Source organism: Geotrypetes seraphini, chromosome 5, assembly GCF_902459505.1.
Source record: "Geotrypetes seraphini chromosome 5, aGeoSer1.1, whole genome shotgun sequence".
In the NCBI taxonomy this organism is placed as follows: Eukaryota; Metazoa; Chordata; class Amphibia; order Gymnophiona; family Dermophiidae; genus Geotrypetes; species Geotrypetes seraphini.
In genome coordinates, this window is record NC_047088.1 from 224,479,029 (window position 1) to 224,499,461 (window position 20,433).

The 20,433-nt window shown below is 42.0% G+C and overlaps 1 protein-coding gene across 5 annotated transcripts in view; it reads right to left on the reverse strand.

Annotated features, from left to right (window-relative positions):
• MBD5 (methyl-CpG binding domain protein 5) overlaps window positions 1-20,433 on the reverse strand; it is a 271,962-nt gene that overhangs the window by 123,862 nt on the left and 127,667 nt on the right. For all 5 annotated transcript variants that reach the window (XM_033947317.1, XM_033947320.1, XM_033947316.1 and 2 more), the window contains one exon: window positions 11,881-12,061. In XM_033947317.1, the coding sequence (XP_033803208.1) occupies window positions 11,881-12,061 (181 nt within the window). The remainder of the gene's footprint in view (window positions 1-11,880; window positions 12,062-20,433) is intronic.

Below are 20,433 nucleotides of genomic sequence, written 5' to 3' on the forward strand. Positions count from 1 at the left end.
TTTCAGCTAAAACCAAATCATCAGCTGCATGACGAGTCAAAAATGTACGGATCTGGGTGTAGTGAGTGGAAGCAGTCATTTGCTAAAAACCATACTCATCCTGCAAGGTCTGGAAAGAAATTACCTTCTCCTCCTCCCAAAGCTTCCCTAAGAGTATAAAGGCCTCGCATACCCCACCCCAAAAAAGAGTTGGCAGTATATGCTGGTTGGAAATCGGGTAAATAACCCAAAGAAGTTAGAGAAAAGAATTTCCTATCTGGAAAAAAATGCTTTCTAATTGCTCCCCATATATCCAAGAGACTCTGTAATGCCAAAGGAGTTCTCCGGGCAAGAGCTTGAAGAAAGGAGAGGGGTAACCAGGGTACTGCCCATAATGGCGTAGGGGGATCCAGTTTTGTTCCATCCGCACCCACAGTTTAGCTTGGGTTGTTTACGTCATCATCTGCCCGTGTGACCTGGTGTATGTGGGACGGACTAGCCGCAAATTAAAAATTAGACTGTTAGAACATAAGAGCCGGCTCAATACTTCCACTACCTCTGCCCCCATGGTTCCCCATTGTTTGGATAAGGGCCATGGGTTTGCCGATCTCACCTGGTTTATCATTGAACAACTCCCTGTGGATTTTAAGGGGGATAGACTTGCAGGTATCCAGCTGGGGGAACAGTTTTGGATTTTTGAACTCAATGCGGTTCATCCCCACGGCCTCAATGAATGCATTGAATGGAACACTATTATTTAGCGCATTGGCCAATTTTTCTGATGCTGTGATTGGGTTGTCTTTTTATGACTTTTTATGTTTCTCCCCTTCCAGTTTTTAAGCGCGTCTTGCCTGCTGCTCTGATAGCTCCTCCTCCCTTTTGCCGGCTGGCTTGCTTCCTGCGCCATTCATGGCCTAATGACTGGAGTACGCTTAATGCTACAGGTTCCTGAGGAAGGGACCCAGTCTCACATATTTATAATTATAACTATATTTATATTTATAATTATAACTATAACTATTTATAACTATTTGAGTGCTTTTGACAGACTGGGCCACTCTGAAAGTCCATTAGACTTTTTTTTTACTGCTCTTTGTGGTTGCTATTTAGTATATTTTGCAGTATTTTTGTTTTTGGAGTTATTTTTTCTTTTATTCACCGACACGGCTCCTTCTTCAACAAGCAAAGGGTTACTTTCTTTTGGAGGGGTATCTCAACTTAACATTATACCCTTCCTAAGATAGTTCGGCCAGCTAGAGGAGCCTTAGAATCTTTGATTTGTGGTGGGAATTGCACCCAGAAGTGAGGGATTATAAACTAAACTAAAAGTTAGATTCTCTTCCCTCAGCTGTGACCCTAGACTCAGAAGAATCTCAGAAAATTGAGTTTTCCTCGCTAATATTGGGTATTGTTATTGATTCATCTCTTACATTTAAGGATCAGCTAAATTCTCTTGTTAAAAAGTGTTTCTTGAGTCTCCGTATCCTGAAAAGTGTGAGAGCGCTCTTTCATCAGCATCTGTATTGGTTCAGTCAATTATCTTGTCAAGGTTGGATTATTGCAACTCAATGTACTTGGGACTCTCAAAGGTCAGTCTGCGGAGACTTCAATTGATACAGAGCACCGCTGCCAGGCTCATTTTCGGTAAGAGTAAATTTGATCATGTAACCCAGGGGTGCCCACACTTTTTGGGCTTGCGAGCTACTTTTTAAATGACCAAGTCAAAATGATCTACCAACAATAAAATTAAAAAAAAACACAACGCACACTGTACGCATAGAAAATGTTAATTATCATTCCTATTCCAGGGTTTTCCAAAGAGGTCAAAGCAGATGACTCTATGCACTATCACCTCAGTAACAACCATACAAAAATAGAAAAATATACCCCCCTCCCTTTTTACTAAACCACGATAGCAGTTTTTAGCGCAGGGAGCTGCGCTGAATGCCCAGTGCTGCTCTCGACACTCATAGGCTCCCTGCGCTAAAAACCTCTATTGCGGTTTAGTAAAAGGGGACCTTAGTGTAAAATATAGACAGCAGATATAAATTCAGACACATTTTGATCACTAAATTTAAAATAAAATAATTTTCCCTACCTTGTCTGGTGATTTCATGAGTCTTTGGTTGCACTTTCTTCTTCTGACTGTGCATACAATCTTTCTTCCCTTCTTTTAGCCTGTATGCTTCTTCTCCTCCAGACCTCATTCCTTCCCCCCAACTTTTCCTTCCTCTTCCCTGCCCTTTCTTTCTCTCTGCCTCCCTTTCATTTTTTTCTGTTTCTCTTCTTTCCTTCTGTCTCCCTGCCTGCCCTTTTTCTTTCTTTCTCCCTGCCCTCTCCCAAGCCACTGCCATTGCCATCGGGGACCAGGACCCAAACGCCACCAATAACAGGCCCCAAGCTCTCCCTGCTTCGGCCAACCAGCATTCCTCTCCCCGACGTCAATTCTGCCGTCGGGAAGAGGAAGGCTGATCAGCCCAAGATCGTGATCAACCTATTGGGGGAAATGCTGCAGGGTCCTGCCTTCGCGGAAACAGAAAGTAGGCAGGACCCGGCAGGAACAAGAACAAATGCATCACTAACCTGTCTCCCGCATTAGCCCATAGTGAACGCTTGCTTCAGGGCTCTCAACATGTGCGTGCCGGCTTCCCTTCTCCCCCCCCCCCCCCGGGAACATAACTTCCGGTTTCGGAGGGAAGAGAAGAGAAGCCTGCACGCACACGTTAGAGCCCGGAGCATAAGTTCGCTAGGGGCTGAAATCTCCAAGCCGGTTTTTTTGGGGTTTTTTTAAAAAAATGTTCAGCAGCGGCAGATGACAGCTGGGCGGACCGCCCAGCTAAAAGGCCTTAGGGAGAACACTGGAGAGGAAGGCTGATCGGCCCGTAGATCAGGACGGCAACACGAGTGCGATCGACTCGAGTTGCCTTCCTGAGCTACTGGTCGATCGCGATCGACGCGTTGGGCACCCCTGATGTAACCCCATTGCTCAAGGAATTACATTGGCTTCCAGTGTATCCTAGAATTCAATCTAAGTGCGTTTGTATTGCATTTAAAATTCTCTTTGGCATTTTTATTACTTTGGTTCTTTTAGAGTGGAATGTACACAGATCTTATCTCACTAGGAGTTCAAATAAAGTAAAACTTACATTTCCTTCCCTTAGGGGTAAAAATAGAACTTTCAAGAGGTTCAGCCACTCTTTCATTTTCAAACTAACTGAGCTCTGGAATGAGTTACCTCTTTCAGTTGGAAGTCTAGGCCCCTTCGTTTTATTTCAGAAAGCTCTGAAAACTTTCTTTTTTATTAAACACTTTGGAAACTAAGCCATTCTAGATTATAATCTTTTTCTATATTTATGTGCTATACTTACATTATTGTAAACCGAGTCGAGCACCTTTGGTTGAAGACCCGGTCTATAAAATTAAGGTTTAGTTTAGTTTAGAACATAGATAATCCTTATGCAAATACGGGACCAAAAACTGTGCCGTTCATGGCCTAATGACTGGAATCCGCTTAATGCTACAGGTTCCTGAGGAAGGGACCCAGAGTCTCCAAAACCGGGCTTGGTAGAACCTGATTTGGCAGTGGGTTTTGTAGCCCTGCCTTTGTCTTCAATCTTCTGGACCATGCCTTCAAGCTAAGTCTGTTTTTTTGATCTAGGAGTCGGCTGGGAGGACTTTCAGAGTGTCCCACTCTGTCTTTACTTTAGCACTTTAAATTTGTGATTTATTTTATCACTGTATTAGTTTTCTCACTTATGATTGAGTTGAGCACACAAGAGGGATTCAGTGATGGTGTACAGGTGGAGGTTATTATATCTTCACCAATATGTGTAAGTGTTGGAGAATATTCTCCCTTCGCTTTTCCTTCACACTGAGATTCCCTCTCACATATTTATAATTATAACTATTTATTATCATTTGAATGCTTTTGACAGACTGGGTCACTCTGAAAGTCCATTAGACTTTTTTACTGCTCTTTGTGGTTGCTAGTTAGTGAATAAAAGAAAGCAATATGACCCTTATTAGGGAAATAAACATTTACCAATGTAAAATGCTGAGTGCCCAGGGCCACTTTGAGAAGCAAATATCGCCCCTCTGTCTCTAAATATGTTGCAAACCTGCCATGGCAAATCCCTTGACAGAGCTATCATTACCCCCCTGGTCTTTTTAGTATGTTAACTAGAAGCAAAATGTAAATGAGGAAAACTGGGATGTCTACAATAATGTTTGTGGCGTGGTAAGAGCTGGGTTTTCTGAATAAAGGCCACATGAGCCCGGAACCTCAATAAATCCCTGAACAAAAGGTGACGTTTAAAGGGGGAGTTTAAGCCCTTAATATTAAGAGACAGATATCGTAATACACTCATAAACACCCAAAAAGAATAACAAAAGCCTCAACCCCCTACCCCCTGCCCAAACAAATTGTAAAACCCACCAGCAGTAAAAGACCCAACCCGTACAAGGAAAAAAAACAACAATGAACCCCTAAAATGTCCCAAACCGCCCCCTCTCCCATCCCTCCAACTTAGTCCTATTCCCCATCGAAACTCTACTAACTGGACCTGGGAACCTCACTGCCCAGACCAGAAATAGCAGAAAACAAGGGGGGGGGGGGATGCGCCAAGGCCAACCCTCTTCACCAATAAGCCTGGTATGTAGCACCCAACTGAATGCATCAAACCAAGATACCAACCAATTAGAGCAGTAGTGTCCAATAAACAAAGATAATTGTATCACTTGCCAAAAAGGTAAAAAAACCACCCCCTATTCATTCAAGTGCCAGTCACTGCAGTGGTCCCTCCAGGGTACGATTGTTGGCGTCGCAGTTGTCCCTTGCCCTTGGTGACTTGCTGCCATTTGGGCTGGGGCCATATATTCAAAATTGAAGAGCCTGAACTCGGCAGCGAAGTAGTGGCCACTGCTTCCTGGGGGAAATGTCCTGAGCTTCCTGCAGGGTGCAGCATCGTACTGGACAAATCCTGATAAATCTCAATTGGATAAGTTTCAAGTTTTACTAAAATTTTGTTTAATCGACTATCGCGATTTCTAGGCGATGTATAGTAAAATGGGAATATATTTCAGGTAAAGTTCTCAGTTTTCCGTATTGCTTGTAGTACTTGCTCTTTGATCTTGTAGCTCGTAAAACAGACCATGATGTCCTTCAGGCAGTTAGCATGTGCCGGGCCCAGGGCACGATGTGTTCTGTCCAGAATAATAGTCTCCACCTCTACCTGCAGGAGAGAGCTAGTAATCTGTTGCACCACATGCTCACAGTTATAATAAGTGGGTACTTCAGGGACACCCCTGAAGCGGAAATTATAGCACCTACTGCGATTTTCCAAGTCCTCTAATTTTTAAAGAGGTATAGCCCTCCCGGAGGGTAGTTACATGCTTATCCGCCGTGTCCAATAGTTCAGCCTGGTCATCTAGGCAATGTTCTGCTTCCTTGACTCTGGTGCCTAATTCCTATATCTCTGCTTTCAATTTGGCCCCCAGGGAAGTCACATCCGAACAAACTGCCTTAAGATCCGTGCGTATTTCTTTCATCCAAGCATGAATTTTCTGTATAGGATACACTTGTTGAGGCAATGCCGGGGCCTTGGGATGCGAGGCATCATCTGGTGGTGGGACATCAGCCAAAGGTCTTGGGGCTTGCACACTGCCCAGCCCCAACATATCTGCACGTGTGGTAGGCCTCGCCTCTGGTATGTAATCAAGCTCAAAAGATCCAATATCAGGACCGTTTACTCATCAGAGATGTTTGGTAAGATAAATGCCACGCTATAGACACCACTCTGAGAAAGAAGAGGCTGCGATACCTACTAGAAACACCCTTTAATTGTGAGGGCAGCCCAGAGCTACTCTCTCATGCAGCCATCTTGGTTAGTGCCTTCGCCACATCCCCTTATTAATGATTTTCACTAGTTTTATATAATTTCTAAATATAAAACAACAAAAAAAATCCCAAAAATAGGGAATTTGCGGGATCAACTGACCAGTGCAAAGTTGGGTTTGCACTGTGGGAGCTTTAAGTGATTCTGTAAAGCTGCTTTCATGCACATCTCTATATGCAGCTTTTTAAAATTGCTGCTCCCATTTGCCTATTGCAATTTCATGTCTTTGTTGTTTATTATTCATGGTAATCATTATGCTACTGTTGTTGATGGATTTAAAACTCAAGAAAAATAATCTGTACATAAAATCACTGCATCCTCCTTGCCTTCTCCATGTTAAGCTTTTTAAAATCACTGCTCCCACTGGAAGAGGAGGGACTTAGCCGTGCAGTCCTGCACATGAACATAAGAACATAACAATAGCCATACTGGGTCAAACTAATGGTTCATCTAGCCTTCTCTATCCTGTTGCCACAGTGGCAAATCCAGGTCACAAGTACCTGACAGAAAACCAAGTAGCAGGAACATTTCACGCTACCAATCTCAGTGCAAGCAGTGGCTTTCCCCATGTCTGTTATTTTAGAAGACGCTTTATGATTAGCAGAGCTTTTATAAAATATTATGGGAGTTTTCTGTTTCCTGACTTTGAGGGCTTAATTTTACTTACATGTCCTTTCTAAAATCAATCTCGATGCATGTCTCAGAAATGTATTTGAGGAAGAAGACAATACTTATTTTAAAACAATTATTTACAATTTTTAAAATTGTAAATGGCTCTGTTATGTGGTCAGGAAGGGTGGTATATGGTATCTTAATAAACCATAAACCACTGGCAATTAAATGTGGTTTAAACTGCAATCACAACTTTCCCTCGATATGAACTGAAGGACTACGAAGTTCAGTTCATAAAATAGAATGATACAAATTTGGTTTTAGACAACATTTTCAATGCCAACTTTTAGAGCAGAGTGAGCAGCATTGTTGCCCAGGATGCTATGCGGTGAGCTGTAATGCAACCAGCAGCCACTATCCATAGCAAAAGCAATATAGAGTTCTAGAGGAAGCCAATCCCTGCCTCCGACCCCTACTAGTAAGGGAGCCCTCCCAAAGGAAGAGAACCCTAACCACCCAGTGTAAATGAAACAAGGAAAATCAGAATACCTCCACCTCCCTCTTCTCTCACAAAAACTGTAGGATATGGTACCACTCTGCGTTCATCTGGACAACTGGAAGGGAGGAGGAAAAGAAAGCATACAACTTGGGGAGGGAATTTCCAGTTTCCCTACCTCAAACCAATTCCAATGGAGACAGAGAAATTCTGTCTGGACCCCTGCACCCCAGCTAATCTATCCCAAGTACTGAGGACAGGGACCACCTGGAGAAAGAAGTTGCCATCGATGATTTCTGCCCCAGAATTGCTATATTTCATCCAATTAAACAGTCAATAACATTTATAACCATAAAAGATTAGGAGAACAACTAATTTCAGTTTTGGCACAGTATCCGATATCATTTTACCAATGTGCATCAGGTCAACTGACACCAAATCAGTGCAAGAATCTGTGTTCTTTGTTTCTTCACATATACCATGCTGAATTTAGAAAGAAGGTAAAACATCAATGATCAAAATAAAATCTGTAGGCCAAATGGTTCCTCCTAGAAAAGTGGTTCTCAATTCAAGTCTTCAGGATACCCTCTGTCAATCAGGCTTTCTGGATAGTCACACTGAAAACTCATGGGATAGGTTTACATCTATTACCTCCATGTTACATGTAGTACAGGAGTAGCCTAATTTCTAAAGCAGTGAGCTGAGAACCATGGGAACTATTACTACTATTAATTATTTCTCCAGTCCCTGCTCATTACAATCCAATTTGTATAGACAGGACATCTCAGGGTTGGGGTGTTTCTAGCAGAAGGAATGGTACGATGGGTAAAGGTAACCGATGGGTGAGTGAGTTAAGAGTTGAAATCAGCTTAAAAATGTGGGCTTTTAGTTTGGATTTCAATACCGCTAGAGACAGATCATGACGTATTGACTCTGGCAGCCTGCTCCAGGCATATAGCATGGCAAGAAAGAAAGGACGAAGTTTGGAGTTGGTGATGGAGAAGGGTACATGATAAGAGGGACTTATCTGATGAACAGAGTTTACAGCGGGGGAGCACGGGGGAGATAAGTGAGAAGAGATATTGAGGGTCTACAGAGTGAATGCATTTGTAAGTCAGTAAGAGGAGTTTGAACTGTATTCGGAACAGATGGGGAGCCAATGAAGTGACTTGAAAAGAGGGGTAATGTAAGCGTGGTGGCTCTCATGTAATATGAGTCGTGCTGCACCATTTTGAACAGATTGAAAGGGAGAAAGATAGTTAAGCAGAAGACCTGAGAAAAGTACATTGCAATAGTCTAAGTGAGAGCTGATGAGAGCGTGGATAAGGGTTTTGGTAGTGCACTCAGAGGAGAAGTTGGATTTTGGTAAATTTAAAGAGGAGGAAGTAACAGGTTTTAGCAGTTTGTTGGATCTGAGCGGAGAAGGAGAGAAAGAGAGGAGTCACAGATTACCCCGAGGTTGCAAGCAGAGAAGACAGAGGGGGGATGAGAGTGTTATCTACAGAAACAGAGAATAACATGAGGTAGGGAGGTGGGTTTAGATGGAAAGATAAGGAGTTTGGTTTTAGTGGTATTCTGTTTTAGAAGGTGGTGAGACATCCAAGCGGAAATATCAGACAGGCAGGCTGAGATATAAGGTGTGGAGAAGTAGATCTGAGAGTCATCAGCATAGAGGTGATATTGAAAACCATGGGAGGAGATCAGTGTACTGAGAGACTGGGTATATATAGAGAGGAGGAGAGGGCCTACGACAGAGCCTTGAGGTACACCGATAGACAGTGGGATAGCAGCAGAGGAGGATCCACCACTACATACACTGAAAGTATGATGTAATGTAATGTAATTTATTTCTTATATACCGCTACATCCGTTAGGTTCTAAGCGGTTTACAAAATATACATTAAGATTAGAAATAGGAAAGGTACTTGAAAAATTCCCTTACTGTCCCGAAGGCTCACAATCTAACTAAAGTACCTGGAGGGTAATAGAGAAGTGAAAAGTAGAGTTAGAGGAAAAATAAAAATAAAATAAACATTTTAACAAGACAGCATTGATCTAAATACTAAATCTAAATGATGGCAGAGATAGGAAGAAAACCAGGAGAGAACAAAACCCTGGAATCCCAGCGAGGACAGCATATCAAGGAGTAGGTGGTGATTAACAGTATCAAAGGCAGCAGATAGATCGAGAAGGATGAGGATAGAGTAGAGGCCATTGAATCTGGCCAGGAACAGGTCATTAGAGACATTAGCAAGGGCAGTTTCCGTAGAATGAAGAGGGTGAAAGCTCGAATGAAGCGGGTCAAGAATATCTTGAGAAGAAAGGAAGTCTAGACAGTGGTGGAGATGGGGGCAATAGTTGGAGAGGGATGTGAGGTCTGGTGAAGGTTTTTGAGGAGGTGTAACTATACCATGTTTGAAGACATCAGGAACTGTTGCAGTGGAGAGCTGAGGATGTGACAGATGGGAGGGATGACAGTGGGAGTGATAGCTCTGAGAAGGCGGGTTGAATCGAATCAGAGGATCAGGTGATGGGTTTGGAGGAGGAGACAGGGCTATGGAGTTGGAGACAATTTTGGGTACCTGGAGTCGGAGTCGAAGGATTTATCTACCAACTCCACAGCCCTGGGAGGAGAGAAGGTGAGCTGTTTCCTCTTCAGTGACTTCAGAAAAGGTGGCAGGTGTTGAAAGGAGGTTGGCAGAGCGGACAGCTGGAAGGGGTAGTGGGGGAAGTGACTTGGCTGAGAATTCAAGGTGGATCTTGTGAATCTTGTCATAGAAGAACTCCAACATCATCTGGGGGAAGTGAGGAAGGGATGGGAGGTGGGGGTACTTCGAGCAGAGAGCTGAGTTAGTTAAATGGTTGTAGCATTCTTGTTTGGCAAGCGAGAGGGTAGATTGGAAGGATGTCAGAATGAACCTGGTTCAAATCCCACTGTCAGCTCATTGTGATCTTGGGCAAATTATTTAACCCTCTACTACCTCAGGAACAAAATTACCCCCCTCCTCCCTTTTATCTAGCTGCGCGAGAGGTTTTTTAGCATGGGCCGGTGAAGTGCTCCAATGCTCATAGTAATTCTATGAGCGTCGGAGCATTTACTGCACTGGCTCATGATAAAAATCTCTACCAGAGTGGAGAGCCCGGCGCAGGGTGGAGACGAGAGGGAGTCGTTTGCCCTTTCGGGCACTGAAATATCTTTATTTCCTCCAGCTTTCCTTCACCCTCCGTGTCCATCGATCGCTGAGGCGTTGAGGCAGGAGGCTTGCGATCCCGGAAGTGGAAACGTGGGGTCTCCCGGCGGGGGCACGAAGTCCTCGGCAGAACGACCGACGTCTGCAAGCAAGAATGAGGAATTTTTACCCTCTTCCACGGAGGTATCCTTAAATAGCATCTGGCTTCTTCTTCAGCGGATGGAGAGCAAAATGGGAAAATCAACGGAAGAGGTAACCAAAATAACAGATAAATTAGACTCCTTAACAAAAACTGTGCAATTAATGAAATTGGAATTTACAGCTCAAGCTAAGCAAATGCAGGATGATATACAGCATTTGCAACAGTTTAAGATAGCCTCAGTTAAAGATAATACTTCAATACATAGAAAACTGGAACAATTTGAAAATTTCAACAGACGATTAAACCTCCGTATTCTAAATTTTCCACAAATTCCAGGAATGTTACCTTTAGATATATTGAAGATATTTGATTGAAAATTTACAAATTTCTTCAAATTGCATTCCTCCAATAAATAAGATTTATTATTTACCAAATAAAAAGATTCCCAGAATAGAAGGAGAAAAAGGAAAAGAAAGGGGAAAAAAGAATAATAAAATAGACTTTGCCAATATAACTACTCTTCTTGAACAAACAATAACAGTAGACACTGATAGAGCAACGCTCCTAGTATCGTTTGTATTTGAGCAAGATGTTAACATGATTTTGAAATTGTACTTCAAAAATTCCCAAAAATTATTTGGGCAACAGAAAATATAGATTTATCCAGATGTCTCTAAGACCACTCAAGAACGAAGGAAAGAATTTCTCTCTATGCGTCAAGAGACTATTAAATTAGGAGCCACGTTTCTCTTGGCATATCCATGCAAATGTTTAGTTAGGTATTTAGGAGTCAAATACACCTTTTCTCTCCAAATCATCTGAGGGAGTTTTTAGATGTTAAGAAGATCATTAAGTAATGTTGAAAGAGAGATAGCAGAAGTTAAAGCAGTTGTTTAGAAGCACTAAGTCTTTTATTTAATCAATTTTATTCTTTTTCTCCCTCATTTTATGTAACTGCTTACCACTCTCCCCATTATAGTGGTCTAAGAGGGGTAATAAGATTGTTTGTATAAGTAAGATTGAATCTTTAATACCTTGATTTGTTTTTCCTCCCTGTGTTTAATCGAGCAAGATGTATTCTTGTAAATTTTGATTTATAATCAGAAAAAAATAAAAAAAATCTCTAGTGCAGCTTGATAAAAGGGGACCTTAGACTGGGAGTTCTTCAGGGGCAGAAAAATACCTTATTTACCTGAATATGCACCATTTCAATAGATTTTGGGCTTATAGGTGGTATTTAAGAAATTAAATAAATAAAATGTTAAATACAAATATATCATTGTTGATAGCCTGTAAACCAGACTAGCTAGATTTTTCCTGAGAAGTCTGTCCTAAAAAGATCAATATAGATTTCAAAAGACTAAAAAACATTTAGCACCAACCAGTTCCAATTAGGCTTGAGCAAACAGAGGTAATAAGACTCTCTGGGCTAAAAAGAAGTCGATAGCATAGATTTCAAGCATAACACCCAAGAGAAGTCTTTTTCATAATGCAGTGTACTAATCACAAAATCATTTTTTTAATTTTAGTATCAAGCAAGTCAAATTAAATCCCTATGTTACTTACTTGTTCCACCACCTGGACTTGTTAAAATCAGAGAGGGGTGTGGTACTTCCATGCTTTTATGAAGTGTGGCCACAGCAATGATTTTCCGTTTGTGGATACATAGCTTAGTAACATCTTCATCAGCTTTGACATCTTCTGCTGTTCTCTGTTTTACAGCAGCTCCAGGATCAAAATTAAAAACCTGAAAAGAGAATATACAGTGACATTTTGGTACCAGGTGCAACTCAAAATAAGCACCTATTGTTTGCTGGTACACTTTGAGGCAATTCTATAATATTTAGGTAATGCTTAATCTATAAAGGAAAGTAGGCACCTGTTTTCCTTTATAGAATTTTATTTATTTAAGTATTTATATGCCACTTATAGCCTAAGTGGTTTACATTCAGGTACTCAAGCATTTTTCCCTATCTGTCCTAGTGGACTCACACTCTACCTAACGTACCTGGGGCAATGGGGGATTAAGTAATTTGCCCAGGGTCACAAGGAAAAACATGGGATTTGAGATTAGTGGATTGAGATTAGTGGTAATAGGTGAAATACAAGTCTATAATACAAATGTGAGCACTTAAACCAACCATAGAGCTGGTCTAAGTACATACACCTATATGCCAAAAATAAGTTTGTAACTTGCAATATTTAATATAAGTTATGTAAGTGCAAGTCCCATGCAGTATACCAAGATGTAGGATCATCTATCAAATACATGCTATGTAAGATATGCGTATATTTACAGAATAGCATTTAAGTGGAATTTTAGCATTTACTCAAAGTGACAATACTATATCCAAATATTGGTGAGAGTGGGTAATAAATAATAACTATTCAATATAAATGCTCCACTCTTTTAGTAAGAGAGCCCACTCTCAATGGAAGAAAAAGCCTCAGGTAATTTTTAGGTACTGCGTAACCGCTCAAGCCTCCTCCTCCAACATCATCGGCATAAAAACTTCTAGAGAGAATGTGCACAATACCACATTCTACTCTACAAGCAGGACTGAATTAGCTGTTGCTTCTACCTGTAAGAGAACAAGTGGTTTTTAAAGATTAGCCAACGTTTCACAGTCAATGCCCATATTCAGGCCCCCTGGTATCACAGACCCAAGTTCATAGATCCATCGCTGCTCTTTTTGTTGAAGATGTAATTGGCGATTCCCACCCCGGACATCACCTTCTATGTGCTCTAATACATAACATTGAAGCTTAAAGAAATCATGGTGGTGTTCCAAACAATGCTGCACCAGAGGGGCTTCTGTGTCTATTGATTGGTATTACTTCTACTAGATCACTCGAAGAAGTATAACATTCTGTTCCAGATATTTAATAGTGCCGCACTTTCTCAGAGATCCAGCCCATTAGGGAAGAGCAACCTACGTTCTCTATGTGATAGACGTGGAGCAATCCGATGGGTGGAGCTCTATCTAAAATACGAAGGAGAATATGCCACATTGACAGGACGCTGGAGATGAAGCAAGCAGCTCAGTGAGTAACTGAATCTGAGACTTTTATAGACACTGCAGTGAATGAATCTGATATAGACAGCATTTATCTACTTATGTTCACAGAAAAAACGGTGGAAGAAAGTTAAAGTTAAAAAAGCCCCGAAGAAACGGTCTCTGACCGTGAAACGTTGGCTAGTCTTTAAAAACCCCTTGTTGTCTTACAGTTAGAAGCAACAGCTAATTCAGTCCTGCATGTAGAGTAGAATGTGGTATTGTGCACATTCTCTCTGGAAGTTTATTTGCCAATGATGTTGGAGGAGGAGGTTTGAGCGGTTACGCCCTACCTAAAAATTACCTGAGGCTTTTTCTTCTGTTGAGAGTGGGCTCTCTTACTAAAAGAGTAGAGCATTTATATTGAATAGGCATTTACTCAAATACATTCACATGCATGTGAATACTGTATGTCATAATTCTAATCAAGAAATGGAAAAGAGATGAAAGAGATTATCTGGAAGGAAAGTTATACACATGGAATAAGAAGAGTACCCCCATACAGAGTAAGAAGAAAGTAGCATTTGAAGCCTCTTCGGATGATCTGAGGCCACAAGTGGGGAGTCGATCGATACATTTTCCACCAGGATGTTGGGGGACGAGGTACAGAACCAGAGGAGTACCCGACCCAAGACCAGAGGACAGGGAGTATCCCGAGGCAGAGGGGCGAAACAGAAATAGAGTCTCTTGTGCTGAATATCTCATCTAATCCACTAACTCAACATCAGAGGGAAGTACTACAATTAGGCTTGGGATAAGTAATCCAAGAACAACCGGATTTTTTCCAGTTAAAAATATCCTTTTATAAATTTATAAGGAAGCTTCACATAAAAATATTTTTCCAAGCTCAAACTGACATAGGGGATTATGAAGAAGTTTCTATCATTAAGAAGGAGTCCAGATGGGTTCCTCCGGGACTGATGGATCGTGTTTTAACCACCTTTTGGGATCTGGTGTTAGATGGGATAACAAAATATGAAAGATCCATGAGAGAGTCAGACATATGATTTAAATTAACATACCAACAATATCAAGCATTAAACCAATTACGGGGTATGGAAAATGTAGTAATAACAAAAGCAGATAAAGGAGGTGCCATAGTGATCCAAGACAAAGGGATGTACCAAATGGAGGCGATTCGTCAATTAAATGATGCAGAAGCCTATCACCAACTTCCTGGAAATCCGGTGGACTCTCTCATGAAAGACATTTTTGATTATGTACCCAATACTATGAACAAGGCCATCTGACGTTGAAAGAATACCAATTTTTATTGGAAAAATACCCACGGACTCCGCAGATCCATTTTGTGCTCAAAATTCATAAGAATATGAAAATTCCCCGTGGTGGACCAATAGTGAACACTAGAGACAGTTTGTTAGAACCATTATCTAAGTTTTTAGATATATTTCTGAGGAATGAAGCCAGGAAAGTTACCTCCTATTTGAAGGATTCTTCCCACCTTTTACGAATACTGACAGAGGAAGTACAGTTACAGGAGGAGACCTGGTTAGTGACCCTTGATATGGTTTCCTTATACACAAGGATCCCACAAGAGGTGGCACTATCTGTCATAAAAGAAGTCTTGGATGCAAGAGAAAAACAACGGATATGTACAGCTTTTTTGATGAAGTTAGCAGAATGAGTTATCAGGAGGAACTTTTTTGAATAGGATGGTACCTTTTACCAGTAGACACAAGGGGTGGCTATGGGGGCCTTATACGTGGGTAAATTTGAGGTAGATGAGATTTAGCCTTCAGGGTATTTGGGGTACATACCCCTATGGAAGCGGTTCCTGGATGATGTCTTTTTGCTTTGGGAGGGAACGGAACAAGATCTGATAGGCTTCATCCAGTGGATAAATGTAAGAAATCTTAATTTACAGCTACATATAGTAAACATCCGATAGAATTTTTGGATTTACTAATTATGAAAGAGGACTCTCAAATTAAAACTATACTCTATAGGAAACCTGTGGCCCATAACACTCTGTTACATTTTGGTAGTTTCTACCCCTATCGTCTGAAATATAGCCTTCCAATCAGCCAGTTCTTAAGAGCAAGGAAAATATGCTCCACAATACAGGAATTTAAAGTAGTTGCTAAAGGATTAGAGGAGCTGTTCCTTAGGAAAAGATATCCCAAGAGGTCCATCCATCAGGCCTATCTGAGAGCGAGGTATGGACAGAGAAACCTATTATTATAAGAAAAACCTGTTGCATTAGAAGAAAGGAGTTTAGTATGTGTATTGCCTTACTCAACAGCAACAAAAATGATGATTTCTCTAATAAAACAACATTGGCACATGCTAAATCTCCATGAGGTGTTTGAAGAGTTTCCCATGTTTGCTTTTCTAAGGGGCAAAACTATTGGCCAGCTACTAAGGCGTTCAGATGGGAAGAAGGATAATGGACCTGAGATAAAGGGTCATGAGAAATGTCACCACTGCCAATGGTGTGACAACACTCTAGAGGGCCAAGAATGGAAAGACCCACAAACAGGATATGTCATTAGAAACATAGAAATTGACGGCAGAAAAGGGCCACAGCCCATCGAATCTGCCCATACCGATGACCCACTCCCTGACTTTTACTCCCCTATAGATCCCACCTGAATATCCCATTTTCTCTTAAAATCTGACACGCTGTTGGCCTCAATCACCTGCTGAGGTAGCTCGTTCCAATGATCGACTACCCTTTCGGTGAAGAAGTACTTCCTAGCATCACCTTGAAGTTTCCCTCACCTGATTTTCAGCGAGTGTCCTCTGGTCACCGAGGGCCCTGTAAGACTGAAGATATCATCTTTCACCTCTATACGCCCCGTGATATACTTAAAGGTGCTGAACCGACTCAATTCTCAACACATCTTTCCGGTAGTGTGGTCTCCAGAATTGAACACGATACTCGAGATGAGGTCTCACCATGGATCTGTACAGTGGCATTATGACTTCAGGTTTTCTGCTGACAAAACCCCTACTACGGATGCAGCCCATCATTTGTCTTGCCTTGGACGAAGCCTTCTCCACATGATTGGCAGCCTTCATATCATCGCTAATGATCACTCCTAAATCACGTTCCACCGTGGTCCTGGACAAGGTTTCACCATTTAGTGTGCAAGTTCTGTGTTGGATTTTATTTTTTGCCTAGGTGCATTGAAGCTTAGCTGCCAAGTTGATGACCACTGTTCCAGCTGCTGCCGTAGGTCCTGCATCATAAATTCAGGTACACTGCTTTGGCCTACTATGTTGCATAGTTTGGCGGCGGCGACAAACAGTGATACTTTTCCTCTAAGCCCTTGGGTCAAATCTCCTATGAATAAATTGAATAGAATCGGCCCTAAGACGGAGGAGCCCTGAGGTACTCCACTCGTCACTGCTGACGTTTACCATCACTCTTTGAAGCCTACCACCTAGCCAATCCCTTACCCGTGTAGTGAATGTATCCCCTAATCCCATCGATTTTAGTTTGTTCAACAGCCTGCGGTGTGGGACGCTATCAAAAGCTTTGCTGAAGTCCAAATAGATCACGTCCAGGGACTCCCCCGGCATCCAGATGACTGGTCACCCAGTCAAAGAAGTCAATCAGATTATATTGGCAGGACCTTCCCCTGGTAAATCTGTGTGAGGAACCTTGCTCGGAACGACTATTAAGCTCCCGAGGAAGAAGGCCCCCTCACCGGCTATTAAGCCACCACACGGTGGGAGGGGGGCGGCGGCGGTGGTGGTGGTGACTATTAAACACCGATTATTAAGCCCGGAGTACTGTCGCCCGTAGTATGTGCTCTCCAGGAAGAAAACGTCTAAGGGTTTTATGTCAAGGGATCGTGGGGGCCGGCCCCGGCTTTGGCCATCTGGTCCCTGCCTAAACGTAGGGTGGGGAATCGGGGAGAATAAGCCATCTGGTGTCCCATCCGGCGCCGCCGGAAGGGGCTAGAGAGGACTGTCTTAGGTGTCTACATGAATGAATGAATGAATGAATCAATCAATCCCTCCCTCGGGCCATCTGGTTCCTTGGACCTTGGGGGCGGGGGAGGGTGAAGGGGAAGGGGAAGGAGGCGAAGGCGGCGTGCCCTCACCGTTCCCTTTCCTCCGCCGTGGGGGGGGGCGCGGAGGGAGGGAAGGAAGGACACAGACAAACTGTAAATCAGCTAGGGGTATCTATGTGATAACTTGCCCTTGTGATCTAGTGTATGTAGGATGTACAAAACGATCGATACAAGTATGTTTAAATGAACAAAAGTCCTGTATTGTGACTGAATCAATTCAAGCCCCCATTGTACAACATTGGCTTTTACAACATCATACGGTAGAACAGTTACGGTGGAGGGTAATTGACAGCTTAGACATAGGGAGGGAGGGTGGAAACTTGGAAGAGAAATTAAATTATATAGAATAATGTTGGATCTATCAGTTGAACATAGTAACCCCTTATGAGTTAAATAATGAACTAGAATGGGCCACTCTTGTTTAATGGGGTTTTTCTGGGGGCAGGTCCTGCGAAATGTCATCTGTAAAAATATGCAAATAGTAATGTAGCACGTTGATAGGGCATGCCTACACATCAGCTGCTGCCGCTGGTAGTTTGGATGCAGCATCAGCTGATGAGTTTAGGGTGGGCTTAAATTAGAGGGAGACAGTAGCGACGCCATTCTTTACTAGACGCTGTGGTCTGTTGGAATGGCGTAAAGCCTCCAAGTTTTTGATACACATGTAGTTCCCTAAGTAGAGCTTTCTTCTTAGAGGCTTGAAATGAAATTATGATACCCTAATATATGCTTTAAATGAATCCTATAAACAAATTCAACCCGTATCTTCCACTCTGTTATTATCAAAGAATTCTTTGATGGCATTATTAACATTTTCAACAAATTCTGGATCTTAAAAAGTGCATTGTTAAACCTCCAAGTTGAGGATCTGAAATTATTGGTAAGGCCAGCAAAACTGAGTTCCACAGCAGCATGGTCAGAGATTGAGATTTCATGAATAGTAGAGTGAGATACATTATTGACAAGGTTTTTCTCAAGTAGGAATTGTGTGGTGGTGAGTAAAATGAGTATTGTGATTTGTTTTTATGCAATAATCTCCAAACATCTATCAAATTTAGTTGAGAGTTCATATTATGTAGACTATGTCAAGCTTTTGCGATATTGTATTTTGCATTCGATTTCCTGTCTATAGAAGGTTCTAAGACCAAGTTGAAGTCTCCAACGATGATATACGATTGAAATTTGTCTTCTAATACAGATATTGTTTTATTGAGGAATTCAGGATCATCTATATTGGGTGCATAGACATTAATGATTCTTCCCGTTTCAGCACCAATAGAAAGTTTAATTTTAACCCATCTACCATTTGTGTCATTTTTAGGAAATAAGAGACTAATATCAGATCTATTTCTCACCAAAATGACAGTACCATTTTTATTCTTAGCTGATGGGAGAAAAGATAGTAGGGATAGACCACTTAGTTTTAAGCTTGATTGCTTCTGATGCAGATAAATATGTCAGAAGCTTTCCCAGATAAAACAAAATTTTTCCTGGTGAGCCCAACGATAAAATCAAAGATTTAACAATTTCCTTGAATGGACAGGACTTCCCTATTGACGATTCCATAAAAATTCTGGGAGTGACTCTTGATCGATACCTTACTTTAGATGCTCACACGGACTTATTGGCTAGAAAATGCTTCTTGACATTATGGAAATTAAGAACCATCAGAAAATACTTTGATGCAGCATCATTCCGTCTACTGGTGCAATCTTCTATTCTAAGTATGCTTGACTATTGCAATATCATCTGTCTGGGAACTTTCAAGAAAACCCTTCAAAGACTCAGAGTTATTCAAAATTCGGCAGTACGACTGATTTTCGGTTTTAAAAAATGGGAATATATAACTCCCTATTATCAAAAACTTCATTGGCTGCCACTGGAAGCAAGAGTTCTGTTTAAATTTTCTTGTTCCTGTTTCAAATCAATCTTTGGTTTGGCCTCTTTATTCCTGGCTTCCCACTTTAATTTGGACTGTGCTATTAGGACCACACTTAGAATCCACATGTTTACCCATCCAACAATAAAGGCCTGTCTTTATAAAAGACTAGTCTTTAAGCCCGTTACATTAACGGGTGCTAGAATATATGTTTGTCTGTCTTTCTTTATTTCTGTCTTTCTTTCTGTCTCTCTCCCTGCCCCTGTCTCTTTCTTCTTTTCTTTCTGTCTCCCTCCCTACCACTATCTTTCTTTCTTTCTATCTGTCTGTCTCTCTCCCCTCCATTTCCCTGTGCAGTAGCTACATCGGCATTCCCTCCCCCTCCATTTCAATGTGCTGCAGCATTTCCCTCCCACCCCACTTCCCTGTGCAGCATTTTCCTCCCCCCCCCCCACTTCCCTGTGGTCTCTCTGTCTGTGTTTGTTTTGGTGTTTGTCTCTTTGCCTGCTGTATGTGTGCTTGTTTTTTTTCTGTGTGTGATAACCCATTACATTAACGGGTGCTAGAGTAGATGTCTGTCTGTCTGGGTCTTTTTTTATTTGTCTCTCTCTCCTTGGACGCTGTCTGTCATTCTTTTTGTCTGTGTTTCTCCCTGGCCCCCTGTCTGTCTATCTTTATTTCTAACTCTATCCTCTTCCCTCACATGTGCCCTTTTTTCTTTCTCCTTCCCACTTCTTTCCAACGTCTGCTCCCCCTGTCCCTCAGACTTCCATTCAGCAGCTGTCCCTCCTCTCCCCCACACTTCCATTCAGTGTGTGTCTCCCTCCCTCTACCCCTTTTATCTACTGTTCACCCTCCGTCTTGCCCCTTCCATTCACTGCCCTCTCTTCTCTTTCTATCCAATGTCCGCCCCCTCTCTCTCTCTGTTCCATATGGCATGTACTCCTTCCTTTCCCCCTTCCTTTCCCCTTGGTCTGGCTTACCTTCCTCCTTACCTCCATGCCCTACCATCCTCTCCCCCTCTGCTCCCTTTCCTCCTTGAACTTCATCGGGCAGCAGCAGCAGCATTCACAATTAATTGCTGTTGCCGGCTTCAGGTCTTCCTCTCTGGCGGGTCCTGTCTTCATGAAAACAGGAAGTA